Source organism: Apis laboriosa, unplaced genomic scaffold, assembly GCF_014066325.1.
Source record: "Apis laboriosa isolate Shangri-la unplaced genomic scaffold, ASM1406632v1 scaffold14686_cov152, whole genome shotgun sequence".
Taxonomy (NCBI): Eukaryota; Metazoa; Arthropoda; class Insecta; order Hymenoptera; family Apidae; genus Apis; species Apis laboriosa.
In genome coordinates this window covers 667969-689877 of record NW_025221692.1, presented here as the reverse complement: position 1 = coordinate 689877, position 21909 = coordinate 667969, and the positions used below count along the sequence as shown (strand labels likewise).

Here is a 21909-nt window from a genome sequence, read left to right as displayed (position 1 = left end):
CTAAAAAACTTATCATCGATTTATAGATCATTTCGAATATACTCTACGAGGAAAGATGAAGTCTGGAACGAAGAAGAGATTCGTTCATGATTCTGCATAAACTTATATATATAAGTATCCTTATTCAGATAATAAGATCCATTGTTCTTCTTTTCTTATCGAATAATTTATCAATGAAGTATTTATTAACTTGGTTCACGTATAAATGATTCTAATCAAATCTATTAATGAGATCTATCATGTACAGTTCGTACGTGAAAAATGCACGTGTATAATATAAGCATTATGCTCAATGGAATACAAACCAACCATATATTGAAGCGTTAATTTAATTATAACATGAGACAAAAAGTCGATGTCACTTAGCTTAGGTAAAAGTGTTAAAAAAAATCGATTCTTATTTTTAAACAGAAATTACTTTTATAAACATCTACGTTTTAAACTTGGAATGTTGACAGAATTCATGTGTGGCGCTACGGTTTTTCCCACGTGATAAAATTTTAATCATTGAAAAAAAACATGATTCATCAGAAAAACGATATAAAATGTGATCTGTTTATGTTATTTAATATGTTATATATATATATATATATATATATATATATATATATATATGTTTATTTAACAATTGTAATCATGATTTAAGAGAAATTTTTTTTCCAACTTTTTTATGCAAACAAAGATGAAACAAGGAAATGAAAAGAAACGATAAATTCGATTATCCAGCATTCAATAATCAATGAGAGGAGAGTCCTTCGATTTGATTGATAGCTAAAGCTATTTTAATCCTCGAGGAAACTCGGTTCGCTGAGTTTTAACATTTGATTAAGCTGCGCAGAGCTGCTCCTCTTTACCAACGTCGTTCATCATTTCCAGTCCTTCGGTTAATTTTATCTCGTAAACCAAACATTAACCTTATAATGGACAATATACGCTAACATATTCAATCTAAGCTTCGTACATTCGCTTATATTTGTAACATTTAATGAAATCGCGTGACTTTCGATACGATCAAAATTTTATCGATCGATAGATTTATCATCTAATTTCTTATCAGGCGTAATCTTATTAAAATCTTTGGCATAATTGAAATATTTTATAAAACATCTCTTTATTCAATTCTCAATTGAATTACTCGTGTATTAACAAATAGAGAGAGTTGATTGGTAACTTATAGTACATGCTACAAAATGAATTATTTCTAGGAATGTAAATTGTACATTTTGTACACGTTACTAGCATACGTAGGTACACGAATATGGCGGGCATCCTGTTACAACAAATCTAACCGAGACACCAGTCACTAGACCTTTTACTTTTAAACATCTACATAAATAAAATAAAATATTCGAATGAATGAAATGCAGATATTTCAAGATCTAGAAACTCAAAGGGAACACCATACGACTTTCTGGAAGAAAGTTATCAACAGATGTTTCATTGGCACAAACAACCGGTTTTTTTACTTTTAAATTCTTGGCACGAGATTCGCGAACGTTTTAAAAATACAGGGAGCAACGACATAGGAGGAAAAAATCTCTCTACTACAACTAACAACTATCTCGATTCTCAAAACGATAACCGGTTCGATCTTATGGAACGAAGACTTTGTTTCACAGTTTTCGATTTATTAAATGATAACTAGACACATAAATATAAAGGAAAGACCTGAGCAAATTAATGCACGCGAACCGGTGCTTGTATGTCGAAAACAGGAATAATTAACTCGTATGATTTATTACAACCGAGTAAACGCATAATACTATTTAACCATTAACATAGTTATTCATAATTCGAAGCGTAATTCATCTCTGTTGTCAGAAATTCTCGAGTAAACTTGCAATCAAGCCAACGAGAATCCCAGCACGTCCTCGAGCGAATAATCGAATAATCTTAGATCTAATTTGTACAAATCCACCAACTTCCGAAGTTGCTTATACGTCAACGTGGAATAATATTTCTCCAGTTTCTTCGCAGTTGGCTCGCTGTTCATCGGTTTGGTTGGAAAACTAGAAAAATAATCGATAATACTGTTGGTTAAATGAACGTTAAACAAACGAGAAAATATCGAAATTACTTACTTGATTGACTCGACGCCCATCCGCTCCAAAACTTCTGTAGCATCCTCCGCTAAGCTTTCATATTTGCTGACGAGATTATAATTGACCAAACACGGATGACACAGCTCGTATATCGGCTTCCAGTGCTCGTTTCGCGTCTCATTCGACGAATCGTCCGTAACGAATTGTACGAACTCTCGAAATGTCACGTCATCGCCGTTTTTCAGTGATTCCACAGTGGCGTTTTGTCTGTACCTCTACAAGAAAGAACGCTCTTTTTGTAATTTATTTGATATAGAGGCAAACAAGGGGGGAAAAAAACGTAAAAATAAAACTATACCCTGATAATCTTCTTCCCAAAACGGGTTTGAAAATATTTCGAACTCTTCTCGTGTTTCGCTTCCAATTTATTCCTGTAGGCGGACAATAATCTTTCTAAAGGGTGTCTGACGACAATCAGTTTGTCATAAGTCGCCAGCATTCGTTCGATCTCGGACAAAGTATAATTACTGAGCCTTTGGAAAGTACTTGGGGAATGCGCCTGATCAGCCGGTATCTCCATAGGATCGTTACCTGGCCACTTGCCCGTGACAACCATCAGAACTCGTTTCCAGTTCGTGCAGGCAACCTGAAACAAACACAGCCGAGAATGTTAGAAAAAAAAAAGATCAACTATGTTAATGCAGTTAAATATCAAATCAAAATACAAAGCATTAAAAATTCCATTTGGATTAGATAAAACGGTTCGAAATAAATAAGATTTCATAAGATCGATTAGAAAATTGTTCAAAATTAAATCGAGAAAAAGGAATTAATTTATTTTCAAGAAAATCGTTTTAAAAAGCAAAAGATTACGAAAGAAAAGTAGAAATTAGTATTTGATGAAGATGAAAAAAATTATACTTATTAATCAACTAAAATTCATGACAGATAAAAAATATTTAATCGGAAGATTTGTCGATTATCTGTGCATATTTTTCCCTTATATTTTATTTAAAATTTAATAATCATACCTTTGGAACATAACAATATAAAAGTTCATGTTGCTCGTCCACAAGAATATTCCTGAAAGATTCTGGATTTAGATCCTGGTTCTCGGATTCCTTATCTCCCAAGATCTCCTCGCAATTATATTGTAATCTTTCCTGACGTTCCACCAAAGCTGATCTCGCCAGGGCATTGGGTCCTGTCCAAGAGTACACGGAATCATCTATCTCCATGGATCTTTTTCTATCATCGTTCATCGAGATATGCTCTCCAACTATGCTCGCATCTATCGTTAAACTTAAAATATTGAGAAGAAGCAAAATTGTCTCCCAGACACGACATTTTATCATCGTTTTTCCCATCCACCCGGGTCATTGATTTATCCTTAAATAAATAGTTATTTAATAATCCTTCTTCTTTAATATAATCGTTTCTGAAAAAATTAAAAAAAAATACATACATTCGATGAGAAAAGAAGAATAGAAAATATTTTTAATGAAACATAGAAAAAGTAAATAAAAGAATTTTTATTTTTTTTATTTGCTTTCATAATTGAACAGGAAAACGTAGCGATCAATTTACAAAGGTTAACGAATCAATTCCAATCGCTTAAGAAATACCAACAGCTCGAGAGTCTTATTTCAATTATTCTCCTGTTTAATTAAACGTCATTGATGTCAATTCTCTCACTTTGCACGAGTCGCGTATAAATCCTTAAGAATTAATCAACGAAAAGAAAAATTGCAAATAAATAAAATATACTTATTATTGTAATAGATAGTGTAGAGTGATTTGCATCTTAACGGGAAAGCAAATAATATGGTAATCAGGTCAAGCGCCTTCGTTTCATACTCTGTTCCGATTGAAATCCTTTAAAGCCGGTTCTGAATGGACATCTTGCGGTATGTTTGACATCTAAATATCTAGAGCATATCTGTTTTTTGAATAGAGCATCAAAAGTGAACTGAATTAATTTAATTTTTGTTGCTTCAAAATTGATAATTTTTTAAAAATGATATTTTGATAAAATAAAAAAATTCAGGTCATTACTTGGAAGTAATAAACTCGGTCGGAGACATTGCTACACGCAAAATACCTGTTCTTAAGTTTCGTAATATACTTATACTTTATATTTATATTTTAGCTAAGCTATAATTCGTTCTTTTTTTTTACGAGAAAAAAATTGTATCGATGCATAATATTATGCAATACATAATGTGCAAATACTTTTATGAATAAAAATACATGAAAATTATCATATATATTATTCAAGAATCTATTGAGTTGAGAGATTTGTTTCTTCTTGAAAAAATATTTTGTAAAAATAGAATTTTGTTATTACTTATAATATTTTTCTTATGATGTTTTGTTTTTATTTTATCATTCTATTTCAATATTTCAAAATGCCAAAATAAAAAATAATTAAAGAATTATATATACTATTCTATTCTAAATGTCATCCAAAACATTAATGAAGATATAGATATTTATAGCATTAAAATTTCTCTACCTATCTCAAATTAAACTTATTTGTTAATACTATAGTATTATGACTACTATTTTAATATAATTTTTAATACTATATTTTTGCACGCTATTTATTGCATGCTATTTTTTATTAATAAAAAAATTAGAATTAATCTTTTTAATTCTATCCTAACATTAACCATCGGATTTATTGAAAAATTAATTGTATTAAAATAATAATTGAACGATGAATTAACTACACAAGTACTTCATTATCTCAAAGATGATTATCATCTATCATCTATCATTTATTTATTATTAATTTTCTTTTCTTATTTATATAAATATATATATATATATATAATATATAATATAATATAATAAAGATTATTAATATTGAATAGACATTTTTTTTCTTTCTTTCTTTTTTTCTGTTCTTTCTTCGTCTTTGTTGATCTAATTCAAACCTAACATTTTTAATTTATAGATTTGTGACATATATTTTCGATATATAAAAAAAAAACGTATAAAATTCCATCATCAATTGAATAATTAATTCATTCCTTATTAGTCCACAGTATCGATTCAGATTGATGTACAAATATTTTAGTATTGTACCTAGTATTGTTATAAATGGAATAATAGGTGTTGAAAATTCATTACGTCAATAATGTGGACACATTAAATGAATGGCGAAAGACGTGATCAATCAAATCTAGTATTTCGTTACGCAATACCATTGGAATTCATTCTTGACCGTATCATTCGATTCGACCCATCCCTCTTACTAATAATCGCAATCGTGTTATAAAATATATAAATATCTTATCGGTATCTATGCCATCGATGAAAAATCGCAAATCGATTACGACGAGTATTTTATCGTATCTTGATTGTCAACGCGAATACACAAATCATCGAGCCGGAAAATTGCTCCAACACGAAGAATCGTCGAAAAAATAAAAGAGAAACTCACCTGTTACGTGTCAAGAGATCGAACCACGCATTGCCAAAAATTACGTGGCATTCTTTACTTGTTCTATACTTTCATAAAACGTTTTATCGAATGATTCGATAAAACTCTCTTGAAATTCTTTTTCTAGAGAACGTTTCGGATAAATGGCCTCCTTAGATGATCGCTCCACATTCAACTGTGAGATAGTTTTAGAGGAAGATTCTAATTTCGTTCCAATTAGTCTCGACGATGATGGAAGGATGATGGGAGACGAAAAATTCACCAGAAACAGCGGAGATTTCAAAGCAAACACGCGGCATGTAAGACTGCCGAGTCGATGGATAAACGGCTATTGCCTTGACTGAGAAATTCCCTCTGACACAAGGATGGAACATGGTGCCCAGTTTGTTGAAGTGAAAGAAGCTGCGCGCGCGCGCACCTATGATGTTTCATCTTCGTTTCTTTATCGGCGTACACGATGATCTTCCTTCTTTACCTGTTCCCACTTTCCAACCGTTCTTCTCTGCTACAAAATTCAAAGACCGAGATTATATTCAATTTATTTGGCAAGTAAAATTCAAAAAACTTATTTTTCTTATTTAACTTTATAATAAATATTATAATTTGTTACAGAAATTATCATTGAAAAATTCATATTGGAAATGGAGCAGAAAGAATAAAAGAATATTTATTTAATGATCGAATGCCTTGTAATAATACTATAATACTAATAAAAAAATTTACTTTGATTAATACTTAACTTTAAATGAAAAACACATTATAAACTGATTATATAATGTAAAGCAGATTGTTTTGGATAAGAGAAATCATTAAAAATTATTTTTATATATTTTTATATATTTATATATTTATTTTTATATATTTTTTACTAATGTATATATATATATATATATATATATATATATATAAAGTCAAAATATGAAATGAATTTATTTAACAATGACAATATGGAATTATAAGGCAATATTCCTTTATAGAAAAAATACTATATATCTTGGGATACGGATGAAACAAGAATAACTGTCAGTCGCGTCTGACATTGTTGGCTGTGAAAACATGCGCGGACGCAAAGAAACTAAAATTACGAAATATCGCATTAAATGTTAATTAAATATTAAGTATCGTTATTATATACTTATCGAGAAAACGTGTAAAAATCATGAATGATCGATACGATCGAAATCTATTAATTTAAAAACTTGTATCAAAATTGAAACGATTCTATAAAAATATTAATGTGCTGATCAAACAGATTTCCAACAACGTATTCAGCGGTAAAGGTGTTTCGGATATAAAATGCGAAGAAGAATAATTTTATCGCTTTGCATTCTTTGCATATATGTATAAAAGAATCCTGTATAAAAGAAACGCGGATATTATTTGGTATAGTAGCGGGAGAAAGTATTTTTCGTTCGATCGCCATTTGTATTGTCCACTTGACACTGGTAGCTTTAGTCTCACTTTGGTCTTCGTTGGTTGACCATCGTTTAAATACTTACAACAATCGTAAGAAGTCTAAAAAGTTATCGTGATTACGAAAATTGATTATAAAGTAATCCGGAAATACCACAAAAAAACAAAGAGAAAAAAAAGAGAATTTTAAAAACTTTGTGAAAAAGATAAAAACGTAAAATATTTATATTTACTGAACGAATGAAAAATAAGAAAAATATTTAATAACTTATGTAACTTTATATTTTCATTTATTCGAATCCTAAATATTAACAAATAAAATAATACGAATTCACAATACTGTATGTGAAAGAAATTGTGCTTATTGTTCTTATTTTATATGTATTAATTACAAAGCTATCTCAAAACACGCGATTTCTACAATTATTTGTGAAATAACTCGTTATCATGAATTTCTATATCGCGTTTTTTGTACTTTATACTATACTATATATTTAACAAATAGATATATTCAAAAAACATAAGATAGATTTTATTAATAATTTTGTCAATTCAATGATCTTTCTTTCAAAATATAAATTCGCATAATTTTTTATAAAATATTTTGATTATTTATAATGATTAAAACTTTGTGTCAAATTTGTGTTAAAGGAAAATGATATTGGAAATTGTATTCTGGCTGTTTATTACTTTGCTGCTAATCTCGCTGCTTTTGACTTATATTTTTAATATGGGGACCACGTTATGGGAGATTTTTGTATCATTAATCAATACGAAAACAGTCGATTTACGAACAAAATTCGGCGAATGGGCAGGTAAAAAAAAAAATTCATAAAAATATATTATATATTCTGTTCCTCGAAAAAAAAAAATAATATTTAAAAATATTTAATTCAAGTGGTGACTGGATCCACCGATGGAATTGGCAAAGCATATGCAAAAGAATTAGCTACAAGGAAAATAAATTTGGTGTTAATCAGTCGATCCTTGGAAAAATTAGAAAAAACTAGAAACGAAATTATGCAAGAGAATCCAACTGTTGAAATAAAGATTATCGTAGCAGATTTCAGCAAAGGAAAAGAAATCTTTGAGAAACTAGCAGAACAACTAAAAGATATTCCAATTGGTATTTTAGGTATGTGATAATTGAATCATAATTATCTTTTTTCATTGCTTTTTTTTTTGTTTTTTATAAAACATGATATTTATATAATCATTAGCATAATAGGAAGGAAATCATTAGTATAATACAGGCATTATATTCATATATTATTTATATACTTATCATTTATCACTATATATATATATATATATATATATATATATATATATATATTATCACTATTTATTCGTTTATTGATATATTGTTAATAGCATAATTGAAAAATAAGCCAAATCTATTCCAGTCAATAATGTAGGCGTGCAGTATAGTCATCCTATGTATCTCGGAGAAGTTCCAGAAGATGATTTGTGGGATATCATCAATATTAACATTGGAGCCACTACATTAATGACACGTATAGTCATCGGACAAATGCAAAAGCGAGGTAAAGGCGCAATTGTTAATGTATCATCCGCTTCGGGATTTATACCTTTGCCATTAATGACTGTATATTCTGCGACGAAAGTTTACATTATAAGTTTTACCGAGGCCCTCAGAGCTGAATATTCTAAATTTGGATTAACTATACAACATTTATCTCCATTTTTCGTCAATACAAAAATGAATGCGTTCAGCAATTGGTTACAGGTAAGCAAAAAATAGAAATGAATAGCATAAAAATTGTGTATGTTATAATTGAAGCTTACCATTAAGAAATTTATAATTAATTAATTGATGACAAAGGTATCCAATATATTAGTACCTAGTGCAACAACTTACGCCAAAAATGCAGTCAACACTCTAGGAAAAATTGATTCGAGTACAGGTTATTGGAGTCATGGAATTCAAAAGATCATCGTACTTCTTGTACCAATAGAAATAAGAACAAAATTGGCAATGATTTTAAATATGATTTTCAGAAAAGAATATTTTAAACAAAAAAGAAATATCTAAGCATAACATGCTTAAAATTTATATGTTTATCGCCATTGCTTTAAACTAAAATTGTTATAATAATATATTTATAAGTCAATAAATTTTATTATTACTATATTTTACTAATTTCCATATTTTATTATAGTTTTTTATAAATTTGAATTACATTAATTATATTAATGTGTAAAATTGACTTTTAAGAAAATATTTAGCAAAAAGTTATTTTATTTTATAATTTATTTTTTATGATTACTTTATTTATTTTATATAATTTACATTATTCAATAATCTATTATTTTTTAATTGTAGTTTGATTCTTTTGTAAATATTTTTAATTGATATTTTTAACTATTTATTAATCGATTAAAAATAAATCGTTTATTATAAAAGAATGAGTGAAAAGAGAGTGTTTCAAAAAATTTATAATTTTATAATAAACTATTTTATAAAAATATTTTATTATTTTTTCAATATTGTCAATTTTAATATCAAATATAAGAAAATATTTTATTTATTTTATATTTTAAAAATATTTAACCTTGGTAAATTATGATTCTTTTTAAAATAAAAATACATTTATTATAAATAAAAGATTTTTATTTATGAAAATAAAATAAGTAAATAAATAATATAATATATAAAGAATTTATTTTTATCGAATTAATTTAATTTAATCACTATGAAATAAAAATAAAAATAAATATATGTAAACATATTATCAAATTATTGTGATTTTTTTGAAAGTTCCAAATTTTCTATAAAATATAACATATAAAATATAATTATAAAATATTTAACATTATATAAAATAATATGTTTCACTCTATATATATTCTACATATATGTAGTATGCGTATGTATTATATTGACAAACATATACGTATATATTTATTCATAATATGTATATATATTTATATTTATTAACATTGCTATAAAAAAAAGAATTTTTAAAAAATTATCATTATATTATTATATTAAATAATTTAATAATTAAATTAGGTTAAAAAACTATTTAATTCATAATATAATTTTATAAAGAGAAATAAAAAGAGAATTCGATTTCATAGCATAATCTGCGCAGAAAATCCATGAAAATACTCCAAACTGAGCACCTATGCGTACGCATTCCCAAATCACGTGACCTCAGCGGTCAAATTCTCTGAAGGAGACGCTCATTCGCTATCCATGCATCACGAAAGAAAGACAGTTGAATTTTTTATACGTTTCATATCACGGGCAAGATGAGTCAGTAGTTCACGAAGCAATTTGCACACGAAAGTGTGCCGACACAACTAATTAATCATGGAGTAAGTAATATTTATTACCTTTAAAAAAGTAACTTATACTCCACTTTAGACCATCGTGCAATATGTCTGCCATTTTGTAAATCTATTACATTGACCACAAATACTATTGCTTAAACAAACTATTTTATTAAATAATATGAATCAATTTTTATTGAATTTTACTTTACTATTATATATTATATTTTAATATCTTATAATACAATTAAATATAATGAAAAAATTTAACCAGATGACATGATCTAATGTTGCGTCATAAAGATAGTTGGCCATTTTTTCCTATATTCTGTAAATATATATTACATTTATAAATTATTTTTAAGGTATATAAGCAATGAACAACATATTTATATTACGTATATTTAAATAATATATTAAATCAATTTTTAAATAATTTATTAATTTTATCTAAATTATAAATATATTGATAAATTATAAAAATATTTTATTTTATTTCTTTAATATCTTTTTTTATTTTAGATTAACAATTAAAATTTCAACTTAATGAAAAACAAATATTTCAAAAAATAAGATATTTCTTTATATTATTCTCAAAATACTTAATGAGAAATAAAATATTAATATCTTTATCACAAATAAATTATTCAATTTATTTATTTATTTTATCTGAGATATATATATATATATATTTAATATTTTCAGAGCCAATATGGCGCTCATTTCGAGCTGTGTCGCACAGACGATACAAATTTCTTTTCATCTTTTTTTGATACATCTTGATTGGGACAATATCAACAATGATATCCAATCAGGACCAGGAAAGTTGGCTATGGAAGTTCGAGCCAGTGTCTCCTAATGGAACACTGTCCAATGAATTTGAAGATGATTGGTTTTTATTTGATGATAAATCTGTAGATCCTACTAAAAAAATTGCTGAACCTATTATATATGAAAATCATCCTACTCGTGCACAAGTAGCTACAAAACTTTTGGAAAAATTAGATGAATGGATTAAAGAAGGTAAGTATTCATTTAAAATTCCTATAAATTATAATATACAAATTGTTCATTAAATCTGATTTTTATAAATTCTAATATTTTTCTTTTAGTTTTGATATTTTATAACAAAAATCTATTTAATATTGAACAAATTTAAGAACTTAGATTCATATTATATATTATGTTTTATATTTAAATATAAACAAATAATTACAATCAAATTTAATATTGATATAATATAGATCAAATTATTATAATTTATATAAATTATTATAATTTTAAATCTAATATAAATAAAACTATTACACAATTTTATATACACAAATTTTATTAAAAAATCTTTATTGAAATATTAATATCTTAAAATCCATATCAATATTTATAAATCTTTATATTAATTCAAAACTATATACATATATATATTTATTTCAATTATAATAATAAACTTTGTTATGCTTGAATTACCTCAAGTAGAATTAGTACAAGACTGAAATTATTATAGCACATTGCATTTAGAAAGATATGCGCTATAATATAATATATCTTTAAATACGATCGATCCGTATATAATGCACAAACATTTATACAATTTTATATATGTATGCATCTATTAAATTAACATTTTTTAGTTTTTAAAGCTATGTGCACCAAAAGAAGAAAGAAACTTTAACATTCTTGATATGCCTATCGCTTTCATTCTTCTCACTTCTTCTAGCATGTATCATATTTTCCTTTCTTTTTTTCTTGAAAGGAGAGTGGGACAAACTGGTTAACCTCTATACAAACGGCTTTGGTTGAAGGCCGATAGGGGAATGACGTGTGTTTTAACAGTCTTAGAGTAGGGGCGTCAGAGGGGAAAGTCCAAAGATAAGCAGGAGTGGTCTCGCAGTATTACAACTTACTTAATCGTACGATTCTGTCGATTAGTCTTCGTTATAAGTCAACTTCTTGACGATACTTAATCATTCTGCAAACTTTAAGCTTCTTGTTATTATTTTACGTTTACCGATACTTCAATCGAATCTATTCTTCTATAGAAAATAAGTTTTATTTCTCTCAATATTAAAATCTATCGCGTTTGTTATTAACTTACATGTGTTATCAACGATCAGTGATCTTAATTAAAAAAATTGATTTAATTTTTTATATTGTGTTATCATATACTGTAATGTATCTATAATTTATATCCATATAGACATTATTTGTTTATGAAAAACTGAACAATTATATATATTTCGAATGTGAATTTTTTTATAACATACGTTAATTTGCTGCACATGTTTTTGATATTTATTTGGATTTGGTGAACTCAAAATTGCATTAATTTTTAAACATAAGATTCTAAATTATTTTTGTGAGCAGTTAACTTTTAATTAATTATATTGATCAATAGTCAAATGATTGATAAAGTAATATCAATTCAAGCGTAATATCAATTCAAGTTAAACACAAGAAATATAATTAAAAAATCTATAGTGACATATAATGATTAAAAAGATCTGTGTATAGAGCAAACATTTTAACAATACTGGCATTTTTAAAAGTGAATAAAGAGGAACTATTATCATCTCGATGCTGGAGAGTACTAATGTGTAATAGCATGCAGTTCGCATATCGCTACACGTGGAACCGAGAAATTATTGTCAATTCCCAAAAACTTGTAAAGAGACGTTGAATCGGTGCAATTCGCAAAAATTCTTGTGAGTGGACTTGGCTAATTCGCGTCAACAACAATCATTATATATTATTAAAAATATAATTTTCTATTTTATTTAATTATAACATATATGCAACATATATTCTCTCTTTTCTTTTATTAGAATAAGGATTCTAGCAAAAACAATTGCACGTGATAATGGCTGGTATATGTTACAGTGGTATGTTTCCTTTCGCTCTCTCTCGCTTTATTTCTTCTCTCGTTCTAGCATTTGCTACAGTGAAAAAATATCTTTACTACGCATATCAGAACATTGTTGCCATATAAATCAAATAACTCAATTAATCATCTAAACATAATTATGGAATTTATTAAATTTTTATAACTTAAAATTTTTTAAGTTTTATTTTCTATCTTATTAATTCTCGATATAAATCTACAATTATATTTATAATTCTTTAATTTAAAAAATATATATTTTTCATTAATTAATATTTAGTTCTAAATATTTTTTTAATTATTTTATATTTATATTTTATATTTTACTATTAAATTAGATATTTAGTAATTTAACATTTATTATGACTATAATTTATGCAATTTTAACAAAATAAATCAAAAATTTAAAAATTTATTTAAAATAATTGTTTAAAATTACTTATAAATTATTTTCTTATTTTTTAATGAAAAATGAAAAAAATATACTTTTCATAACATTTCTTTATAATAAAAAAATATATTCTTATCTAACCCCATGCCCTCTGCATTTAAATGAAGATAACTTACGCATTTAAAGTTAGACTCTGATCCAAGATCTATCAAGAAATAGGTTAGGATTCATTTATAGACAAAACACAAAATTTTAACGAAACTTTTTTTAATATCTTTTTCAATAATCAAATTATTTGTTTGAAAATTATAAACAGAATAAATAGAATTAAAGTATGATAAACAACAAAATTAAATTGTAAATTAAAATTTTTTTTTAACTTATATTAATTTATATTTAAGAATTTAATATATAAGTTTATTATTATTTATATTTTATTTTTAATAATTTAATTAATTTTTTGTTAATTTTTTAATAAAAATCAACTTTTTCTTTCTTCACTTTTTAATAAAAGTTTAATTCCAGATATTATTTATACATATTATCATATATATATTTTTTTAAAATAACAATTGATATATTAATATTGGTGTAGTATTAAAAACCAAAGAAATTGCAAATCAAAGAACTTGTTTTTCTAGTTAAACTAGTAATGTCCATGAAATTATATATACATCAATATACCACTCCTACTTATTCTTTATGCAAGACATAAGTAAAAGTACTTCTTATTTAATAAACTATAAAATATGATTATATGATTATAAATATGATGTAAAATATGATTGTTTTAAACTTTTATTTTTGATTATATTAATTTTTTAAATTCATATAAGTTAAATCAATTTCTTATTAAAATACAAGGCATAATAATTTTTGTAATGCAAGGCATAATTTTTTGTAATTTTTGTAATATTTGTTTTAAAAGAAATTTCTTAAATTCTCTGTAATAAAATTATTTTATATTTATTACAAAATTATTTGAAAATAAATATATATAAAATTTGATATATATAAAATAAACATTCTGAGTAATATAAAATTCTTATATTTTAGATAAAATAATATAAAATCACAAAATTATTTATCTTTACTTTTTATATATCTTAAATAAATTATAAATTTTCATTTATATTTAATAAAATTAATTGTTTTTACAGAGCCTTTTTCGGATTGGTTGGAGGAGAAAATAGAATTGCCTATTTTTGAAGAACTACCAATTACTGAAAATGGACAAATTAAAACAATACCATATAATGAAATTACAAAAACTCCCCAGCAAGATGATACACAAACTTTGCTACAAGAATTTGAAACTGTTCTGGGAGATGTGGAAGCTTGTCATCAAATAGTCCCTTCATCAAGTTCCACTCTTACACCCCCTCAATCACCTCCATCACATAAACCATTAAATGTGGATACTCAATTACTTGTTACTTTACAACCAGTACAACCATTATATTCTAATCATCAATCCATATATGGTATGGTAGTTCCAGAGGAAAAATCATATATAAATGAAGCACGCATACAATGGCATACAAAAAATGTACCATTAGATCCAATAAATACAGATGTTGCACATGACTTAGCTGTAGTGGATGAATATGTACGTTTACATACAAAAGATATTCCACCATCTAGTCCTTGTACCAGCTCTGGTGGCAGCTATATTTCATCAGAAGATTCTGTGGATGATCCAGATTGGATTTTCGAATCTGAAAAAAAAAATATGAAACAATCTACTTGTACTTCAACGAAAAATCGTCAAAAACCTTATTCTCGTCCTTCAATTGAAGATAAAAAAGTTCGAAAAAAAGAACAAAATAAGAATGCAGCCACACGATATAGACAGAAGAAAAAACAAGAAATAAAAGAAATATTAGGTGAAGAACGTGAACTTACTGAACATAATGAAAAACTAAAAAATCAAGTAACAGATTTACAACGAGAAATTGGATATTTAAAAGGTTTAATGAGAGATTTATTTAAAGCTAAGGGTCTTATTAAATAATCCACTTATATATCAACCATATTATGTTTACTCATTTTTATTAATTTTTATTATCATATTTTTGACACTAACTAATTTTATAATAATACTAATATATTTTAGCATATAGACTTAAATTACCGACTGTTATTTTCTTTTTTTAAATTAGCGTATGTGAATATATATCTAAGATCTATCACAGCTTCTTAATAGGACTACAGAATTGTCATCATATAATACATAAATTATGTACTATCTCCTAACTTATTCATGGTCCGTCGAAGATTGGCAAATAAGATACATTAAATAATGATAGATTTTAAAATGTATACAGTCCTATGAAACTCCTTTGAGTGGAAACTTGCTGTTACAAAAAATTCTAATCACAATTTATTGTATCTTAAAATGCAAATTTTTCATTCCAAGAAATTCTAACTCAATCAAGTTTCAAATTTTCTTAAAAAAAAATATTGTATTAGAAAATAATAAATGGGTTATTATATAAATGTTTGTATTATTTTCCTGTTTTCTTAATTTCTTAAAATTTTATCTAAAATTATGTTCTATAATAATAAAGTAATACAAATGAGTTTTTCAATTAATTAATAATTAATTCTATAATTTAAACATAACTTAATTTAAAAATAAAAAAAATCATTTTTATTATGTTATTAATATACTTCACAGCACATTAAGTTAATGAAATTTAAATTAATTATAAAAATTTCCAAAATTTACACATATTTAAATTATTTTTAAAAAATATTTTAAAAAGATATCTATATAATAATTATATAAATTATTTTATATTGTACAATAATTATATTGTAAAATTTTCTTTATAACCACTTATTATACATATATTAAATATTTTAATTTTAAACAATCATTAAAATATATATAATAAAAACTATGAAAATAATAAAAAACGATTACTAAAATGATTTTATAAAGAACAAATAAATTTCTAAATTTTATTATATATAGAATAATAAAATGTATTATAATAATAAACAATACAAAATAAAACATATTTCATTCCTTGTAAAATATTTACACAATTTATATATACTACAACTTTATACAACTTTAAATCGTATTTTTTAAATCATTAAAGATTATAATAGAAAATATATATGTATATGTATTTGCTTGCATTTTTAAATTCTACTATTAATCTACTATAAAAATCTACTATAAAAAATAACAGATTAAATACAAATATAATTATAATATAGAAAATCATAAGAACAAAATGACTTTTTAAACATTAGGTAATTGTTTAAACAATTTTTTACAATTAAGAAATTAAAATTAATTAATTACAAATGACTTGTTATCTTAATCATCTATTTAACTATTAATTTATTATTATTATTATTTATTAATTTATATTTTTATTATTAATATTTTTTATATTTGATATTTAAAATGATTTTTGTGCAAAATTGCACCAACACAGATACAGATATTTTTATATACACATTACATATATGTTTAATAAATATATGTTACGTGTATATTTACAATCAATAGCATAGTACAATTAAAATAGTACATGCTTAAATAATACAATTTACATGCACAATTATGGTCAATAATATAAGATAAATTGAAAACAATGTATCTATTTAGAAACTTATGTGTTTTATATAATTTATTTTATTTTTTATTTATTAATTCATTGTTATTTACTAATCACATGATTATGATTAAAATATATTAAAAAATCATGATTAAAAGATATTATATTTGTGTATATTTATACATAATGTGCATATCTATATATTATGTATTCTCTCGCATTTATTTATTTATGCACACATAAAATGAAAAAATTATTCTTATATTGTATATATTAATTACAATATAAATTCATAATAACATTGTACAATAAATATTTTTGAACATAATAAATTTTTTGAACAGAAAAAAATACTTTGACAGATTTAATATTATTATATATAATTATCAGAAATTGAAGAATGAAGAAGAATTTTTTTTATGTTTCATAAGTATCTAATTTTAGCTATTTATGCAATACATATTAAATAACATATTATGCACATATTTTTTCATTATTTTTAGTCTATGTTCTATTATCAATTCAAATCAACAAATTATGTTTAAGATAAATACATATGGAATAATTTTCTTTCAAATCAAAAAACTACATTTATATTATACTATATAAATATATTATTATAGTAAATTATCAATATGTACCAAATATGTATATATTAACAAAATTTACAAGTTTTCGTAAATATGAGATTTTTCAAATTAGTGCTAATTATTAATAACACATAATAACACATAAAATAATACAAAAAATATACATAAAATTAATTTAACTATGTAAACAAAGTAGTGGTAAAACAAAATAATCTATAATATAATCAATAATTTAGAAAATTTTGAAAAAATTCTATCTGAAATCAAATATAGATATACATTGCTTATTAATTTACATATATGTATTTATTTATTTATTTTATTTATATTCTTTTTTATATTTCAATAAAAATATATTAAATATACATGAAAAGAATGTTGAGTATTATATTTATTATATAAATATGCAAATTATGTACATATAAAAGAAACAAGAAATAAAATATTATTTGGTATATATCTTTTTTACAAAAAAAAAAAACTTAAAACAATTTTGAATATGGCAGTTAATCCAATGCAATGTAAATATAATTTTCTGGAATGTTATACACAAAAAGTATGAATATTCATGATTTGATATAATAGACATTAAAATGAAAAATATTACTGCAATCTGATAACAATAAAAAGATAATATTATTTTTCATAATCTAAAATGTTAAATATCAATTAAATATTAAGTAGTTTTAAATAAATGTAAATTTCTTATGTAAGAACAATCATAATATAAATATATATAAATATATGGATACTTTTAAGTTCATAAGTTTACAAATAATATAATGTGTCAAAATCATTTTTGTAAAAATAATTATTGTAATGATAAATAAAATATATAAAAATGATTCAAAACAAAATAAGAATATTAAATTTCTATTCATTTATAAAATTAAGTGTTTTGATATATAGATTGATTAATTTTTACATTATATTTTTTGTCATACAACTTATGATGTTCCAAATTCCAATGTATATCTATATAAATCGCCAATTATATGCACAAGTTAAATATTCTAATTTAATTATTCATTATATTGAAAAGAAATTACAGAAATATTAAAAAACTTTTCATATTCCTTTATGTTGCAGTGTCACCTTCCTCTTGTTCAAGTCTAGATGATCCACATACACGACATTTACAACATACAATACATGGTGCAGCCAATAAAAGTAATGGCGATGCAACGAGTAAAAGTAACCCAAATCCAGCAAAAATTCCAATAACCTGTGTTCTGTGCCAAATAACGGATGCGCGTGAGTGACCCAATTTATTTTTACAAGGCCCTTTGTCGTAATGTCGCAATAAAAAGTCATCCTATATTGTTCAATGCATTATTTTTTAAAGAAATATAATACTATTATCACTATAAATGAATATTGTAAATACTTACATCTAAAGAAGCTAAACAATACCAACAAAAAACATGTTTACATCTTTTACACATCATTTGAGCACATCCTTCATCTTTTTCAATAGGTACAGAACACATAGGACAACATTTGATATGATCACCATCAAATGGTATACCTAAAGAAATGTCTGAACAAGGACCAGTATGCCAAGATTCTCGACATATAGAACAAAAATCTGTAGAGCAATTAGGACAATGAACTGGTCCAATAGGAGTTCCATTTGATCCAGTAGAATTGATGGAACATATTGTTTCACAACCTGCACGTGGACACCAAGCACGTGCTTTATCCATAGACACATCTATATGTCATATAGAAAATTATTATATTAAATTATTAATGTTTTTATAATTTTATATAAAAATTAATTTTATATACCTCTATTTAATCTGAATTTATAATGTTTTTCCACAAGTTCAGAACTAACAAGACTTGATATTTCCTTCATGGAAAGTATTGCTCCATGTTCACATTGTGCATCAGGACAACTAATTTCATATGCACCTTCTTCAATTTCAAATTCAATATATGCTTTCATACACTAAAATATACAAAATATATATTTATACATATGTATTTATATATATATATATATATATTTATTAATATATATATCAATAACTTTTCATATAATAATATGTATAAAAAAAACACATACATCTTTACAATAAGAACAACCACAGCCTTCTATCTTAAATGTTTTAGAAAGAGAAGTATCAACAAGACATAATTTACAAAAAATACGTCCAAGCGCTTGTTGAGAACTTGCAGGAACAAAATTGCCTGCAGCTAAACTATAGCGTGAACTAGATGCCAATGATAATAAACTGGAACATCGAGAACAAACTCGACTGCGATTGATGGGTCTTCCTTCTAAAGCAGAAGTGCTTAAACCCACAGCAGTTTCACATTTTCGTAATACTCCAGGACCTAGACTCAACCAGCTATTACCACGAGCTTCTAAACTTGCACTACTTTCAGGTCTAAGTAAAGGAGCATCTATTCCTTTTCCTACTGCAGTCCTCTCTGTCAAAGAAAGATTTACAACACTGGCTTCTTTACGCAATAAAGGTAATCTGACTCCAGTAAGTTTATTAGACTTATCAACTTTTTTCTGGTTTGTAGCAACTTTATTAGAAGAATTAACAGATGTCACAGAACTAGTAGCAGTACCCATATCCATTAGTGGAGCTCGTCGTATGACGAGCGAATGTAGGCTGGGCATCCCCTAATTATCAATGTAGATTTCACTACCAGTTACAGACAAGAGCTGTGCTTACTGACTTCTTTTAGACAGTTTGCAACAGCACTTGCCATGTAATGGAAGATGTATATAAGTCATAAAACTTAAAAATGTCACACCCATGAAATAAATTGACACTGCATATTTCAATCCATTATAATTCAACAATATTTCAACAATCCAATATAATTTCACAATATTTCATATTTTTCATATTTCATTTTCTTACTTGGCATTTTCGAATTTTATTTCGCATAAATTCAATATAATTGAATATTGATTTCCATTAGAAAGTTAGATTTTTACAATATATTTGTATTTTAATATAAATTTGCTGACATGTTTTTGACTTAATTTCAAGAAAAATCAAGATACAAAATAATTAACTAAAAAGATAAATTGATAGTCAAATAACAATATAGAAATAAATTTTTCGAAATGGTTATACGTTATTAACAAAAAGACAAAAATTTATCGTCTTCAAACATTATTTATGTTGTGTTTGTCAATTCAAGACATATCGCGAAAGTAAGAAAATTGCTACGTAATATTTTACACATGTTCAATATTCGAAGAAATACACATCTATTTTGAATATTAATCTTTATAAATATATGTTTATTCCATTAAAATATTATTCGATTTTATAATTTATTTTTTTTAATAATTTTATTACGGAGTTTTTATATATTGTATCACAAAGTACATCAAACAGTATACACAAATTACCGACTAACTACTTCCGCCCCCACTTATATTTTTTTCTTACAATATCGGAAAAAATTATCACTACATTCATATCATACATAACATATATATAAAAATCATAATTATTTTTGATTTGACATATTTTTTGTCATATTTTCATTACTTACATAATTCAAGGAAGCAACATATTATAAAGACGAAAATTAAATATTTTAGCAAAACATAATTTCAAATACTAGTAAAATTTTTTATTACGGAGTTGTGATATGATGTATTTCAAGATTTTATTAATAATAATAGTAAATAATAAATTGTTAAAACATTCGTTATTTTTTTCATATTATTATAATTTGTAACTTTATTATATATATTATATATATGTAATAATAATAAAATTTATAAAAATATAATATATTCTTATATATTTTATAAATTTTATTTTTTTTTTGTAATTTAGATTGTTAAAATTATTAAGATTTCATTTATAAATTACTGATATGAAGGAAACTGTAACTAGTAATATTTTGATAAATATTTGAAAATAGAATTTTTAATTTCATATAGTTATTTATTTTACATATTATAATTATTAAATAATTATAATTCAATTAATAAAAAATAAATTTAAAATCTCCTAAGACTGAATTTAAAACTTCAGTTATTACATAATTTAAAAAATCTATTATTTTTAATAAAACATTTATAAAAATGCGGGAAATTTAATTTAAAATTTCATTAAGTGAAATAATAACAATATATTTTTACGATATCAATTAAAAAACTTGTTAAACTATAATAAGAAAATAATAAATAAAAATTAAAAAAAATTATATTATTTATATGTTGTATACAAATATGTATACAACAATAAAATTATGAATAATAATATACATACAAATAATAAA

At 24.5% G+C, this 21909-nt stretch overlaps 4 protein-coding genes across 8 annotated transcripts; 2 read left to right on the top strand and 2 right to left on the bottom strand.

Moving 5' to 3' along the window:
- Positions 1 to 424: 424 nt before the first annotated feature.
- On the bottom strand, positions 425 to 5629 carry LOC122710447 (carbohydrate sulfotransferase 11). The gene is made up of 5 exons (XM_043928308.1): positions 5491 to 5629; positions 3074 to 3480; positions 2401 to 2688; positions 2082 to 2317; positions 425 to 2009 (listed from the first exon to the last, which is right to left on the bottom strand). The coding sequence occupies exons 2-5, from the start codon at positions 3407 to 3409 to the stop codon at positions 1844 to 1846; spliced, it is 1026 nt and encodes a 341-aa protein (XP_043784243.1). The 5' UTR covers positions 3410 to 3480; positions 5491 to 5629; the 3' UTR covers positions 425 to 1843.
- Positions 5630 to 5907: 278 nt separating this feature from the next.
- LOC122710445 (inactive hydroxysteroid dehydrogenase-like protein 1) lies at positions 5908 to 9010 on the top strand. Of its 4 annotated transcripts, none has more exons than XM_043928304.1 (5): positions 5908 to 6035; positions 7555 to 7718; positions 7802 to 8038; positions 8310 to 8653; positions 8750 to 9010. In XM_043928304.1, the coding sequence occupies exons 1-5, from the start codon at positions 5911 to 5913 to the stop codon at positions 8957 to 8959; spliced, it is 1080 nt and encodes a 359-aa protein (XP_043784239.1). In that variant the 5' UTR covers positions 5908 to 5910; the 3' UTR covers positions 8960 to 9010. The 4 variants fall into 4 exon arrangements, with proteins under 4 accessions (XP_043784239.1, XP_043784242.1, XP_043784241.1 ...); XM_043928307.1 differs by having other exon boundaries at positions 8766 to 8943; XM_043928306.1 differs by lacking the exon at positions 5908 to 6035 and adding an exon at positions 6385 to 6764.
- A 1081-nt stretch (positions 9011 to 10091) lies between these two features.
- Positions 10092 to 15961, top strand: LOC122710352 (activating transcription factor of chaperone). Of its 2 annotated transcripts, none has more exons than XM_043928143.1 (3): positions 10092 to 10248; positions 10909 to 11226; positions 14633 to 15961. In XM_043928143.1, exons 2-3 carry the CDS (start codon positions 11004 to 11006, stop codon positions 15484 to 15486), a joined length of 1077 nt encoding a protein of 358 aa, XP_043784078.1. In that variant the 5' UTR covers positions 10092 to 10248; positions 10909 to 11003; the 3' UTR covers positions 15487 to 15961. The 2 variants fall into 2 exon arrangements, with proteins under 2 accessions (XP_043784078.1, XP_043784079.1); XM_043928144.1 differs by lacking the exons at positions 10092 to 10248; positions 10909 to 11226 and adding exons at positions 12518 to 12905; positions 13026 to 13082.
- A 2675-nt stretch (positions 15962 to 18636) lies between these two features.
- Positions 18637 to 20575, bottom strand: LOC122710392 (probable E3 ubiquitin-protein ligase RNF144A). Its single transcript, XM_043928219.1, has 5 exons — positions 20416 to 20575; positions 19712 to 20281; positions 19432 to 19594; positions 19032 to 19354; positions 18637 to 18955 (listed from the first exon to the last, which is right to left on the bottom strand). The coding sequence occupies exons 1-5, from the start codon at positions 20437 to 20439 to the stop codon at positions 18719 to 18721; spliced, it is 1317 nt and encodes a 438-aa protein (XP_043784154.1). The 5' UTR covers positions 20440 to 20575; the 3' UTR covers positions 18637 to 18718.
- Positions 20576 to 21909: the final 1334 nt, after the last annotated feature.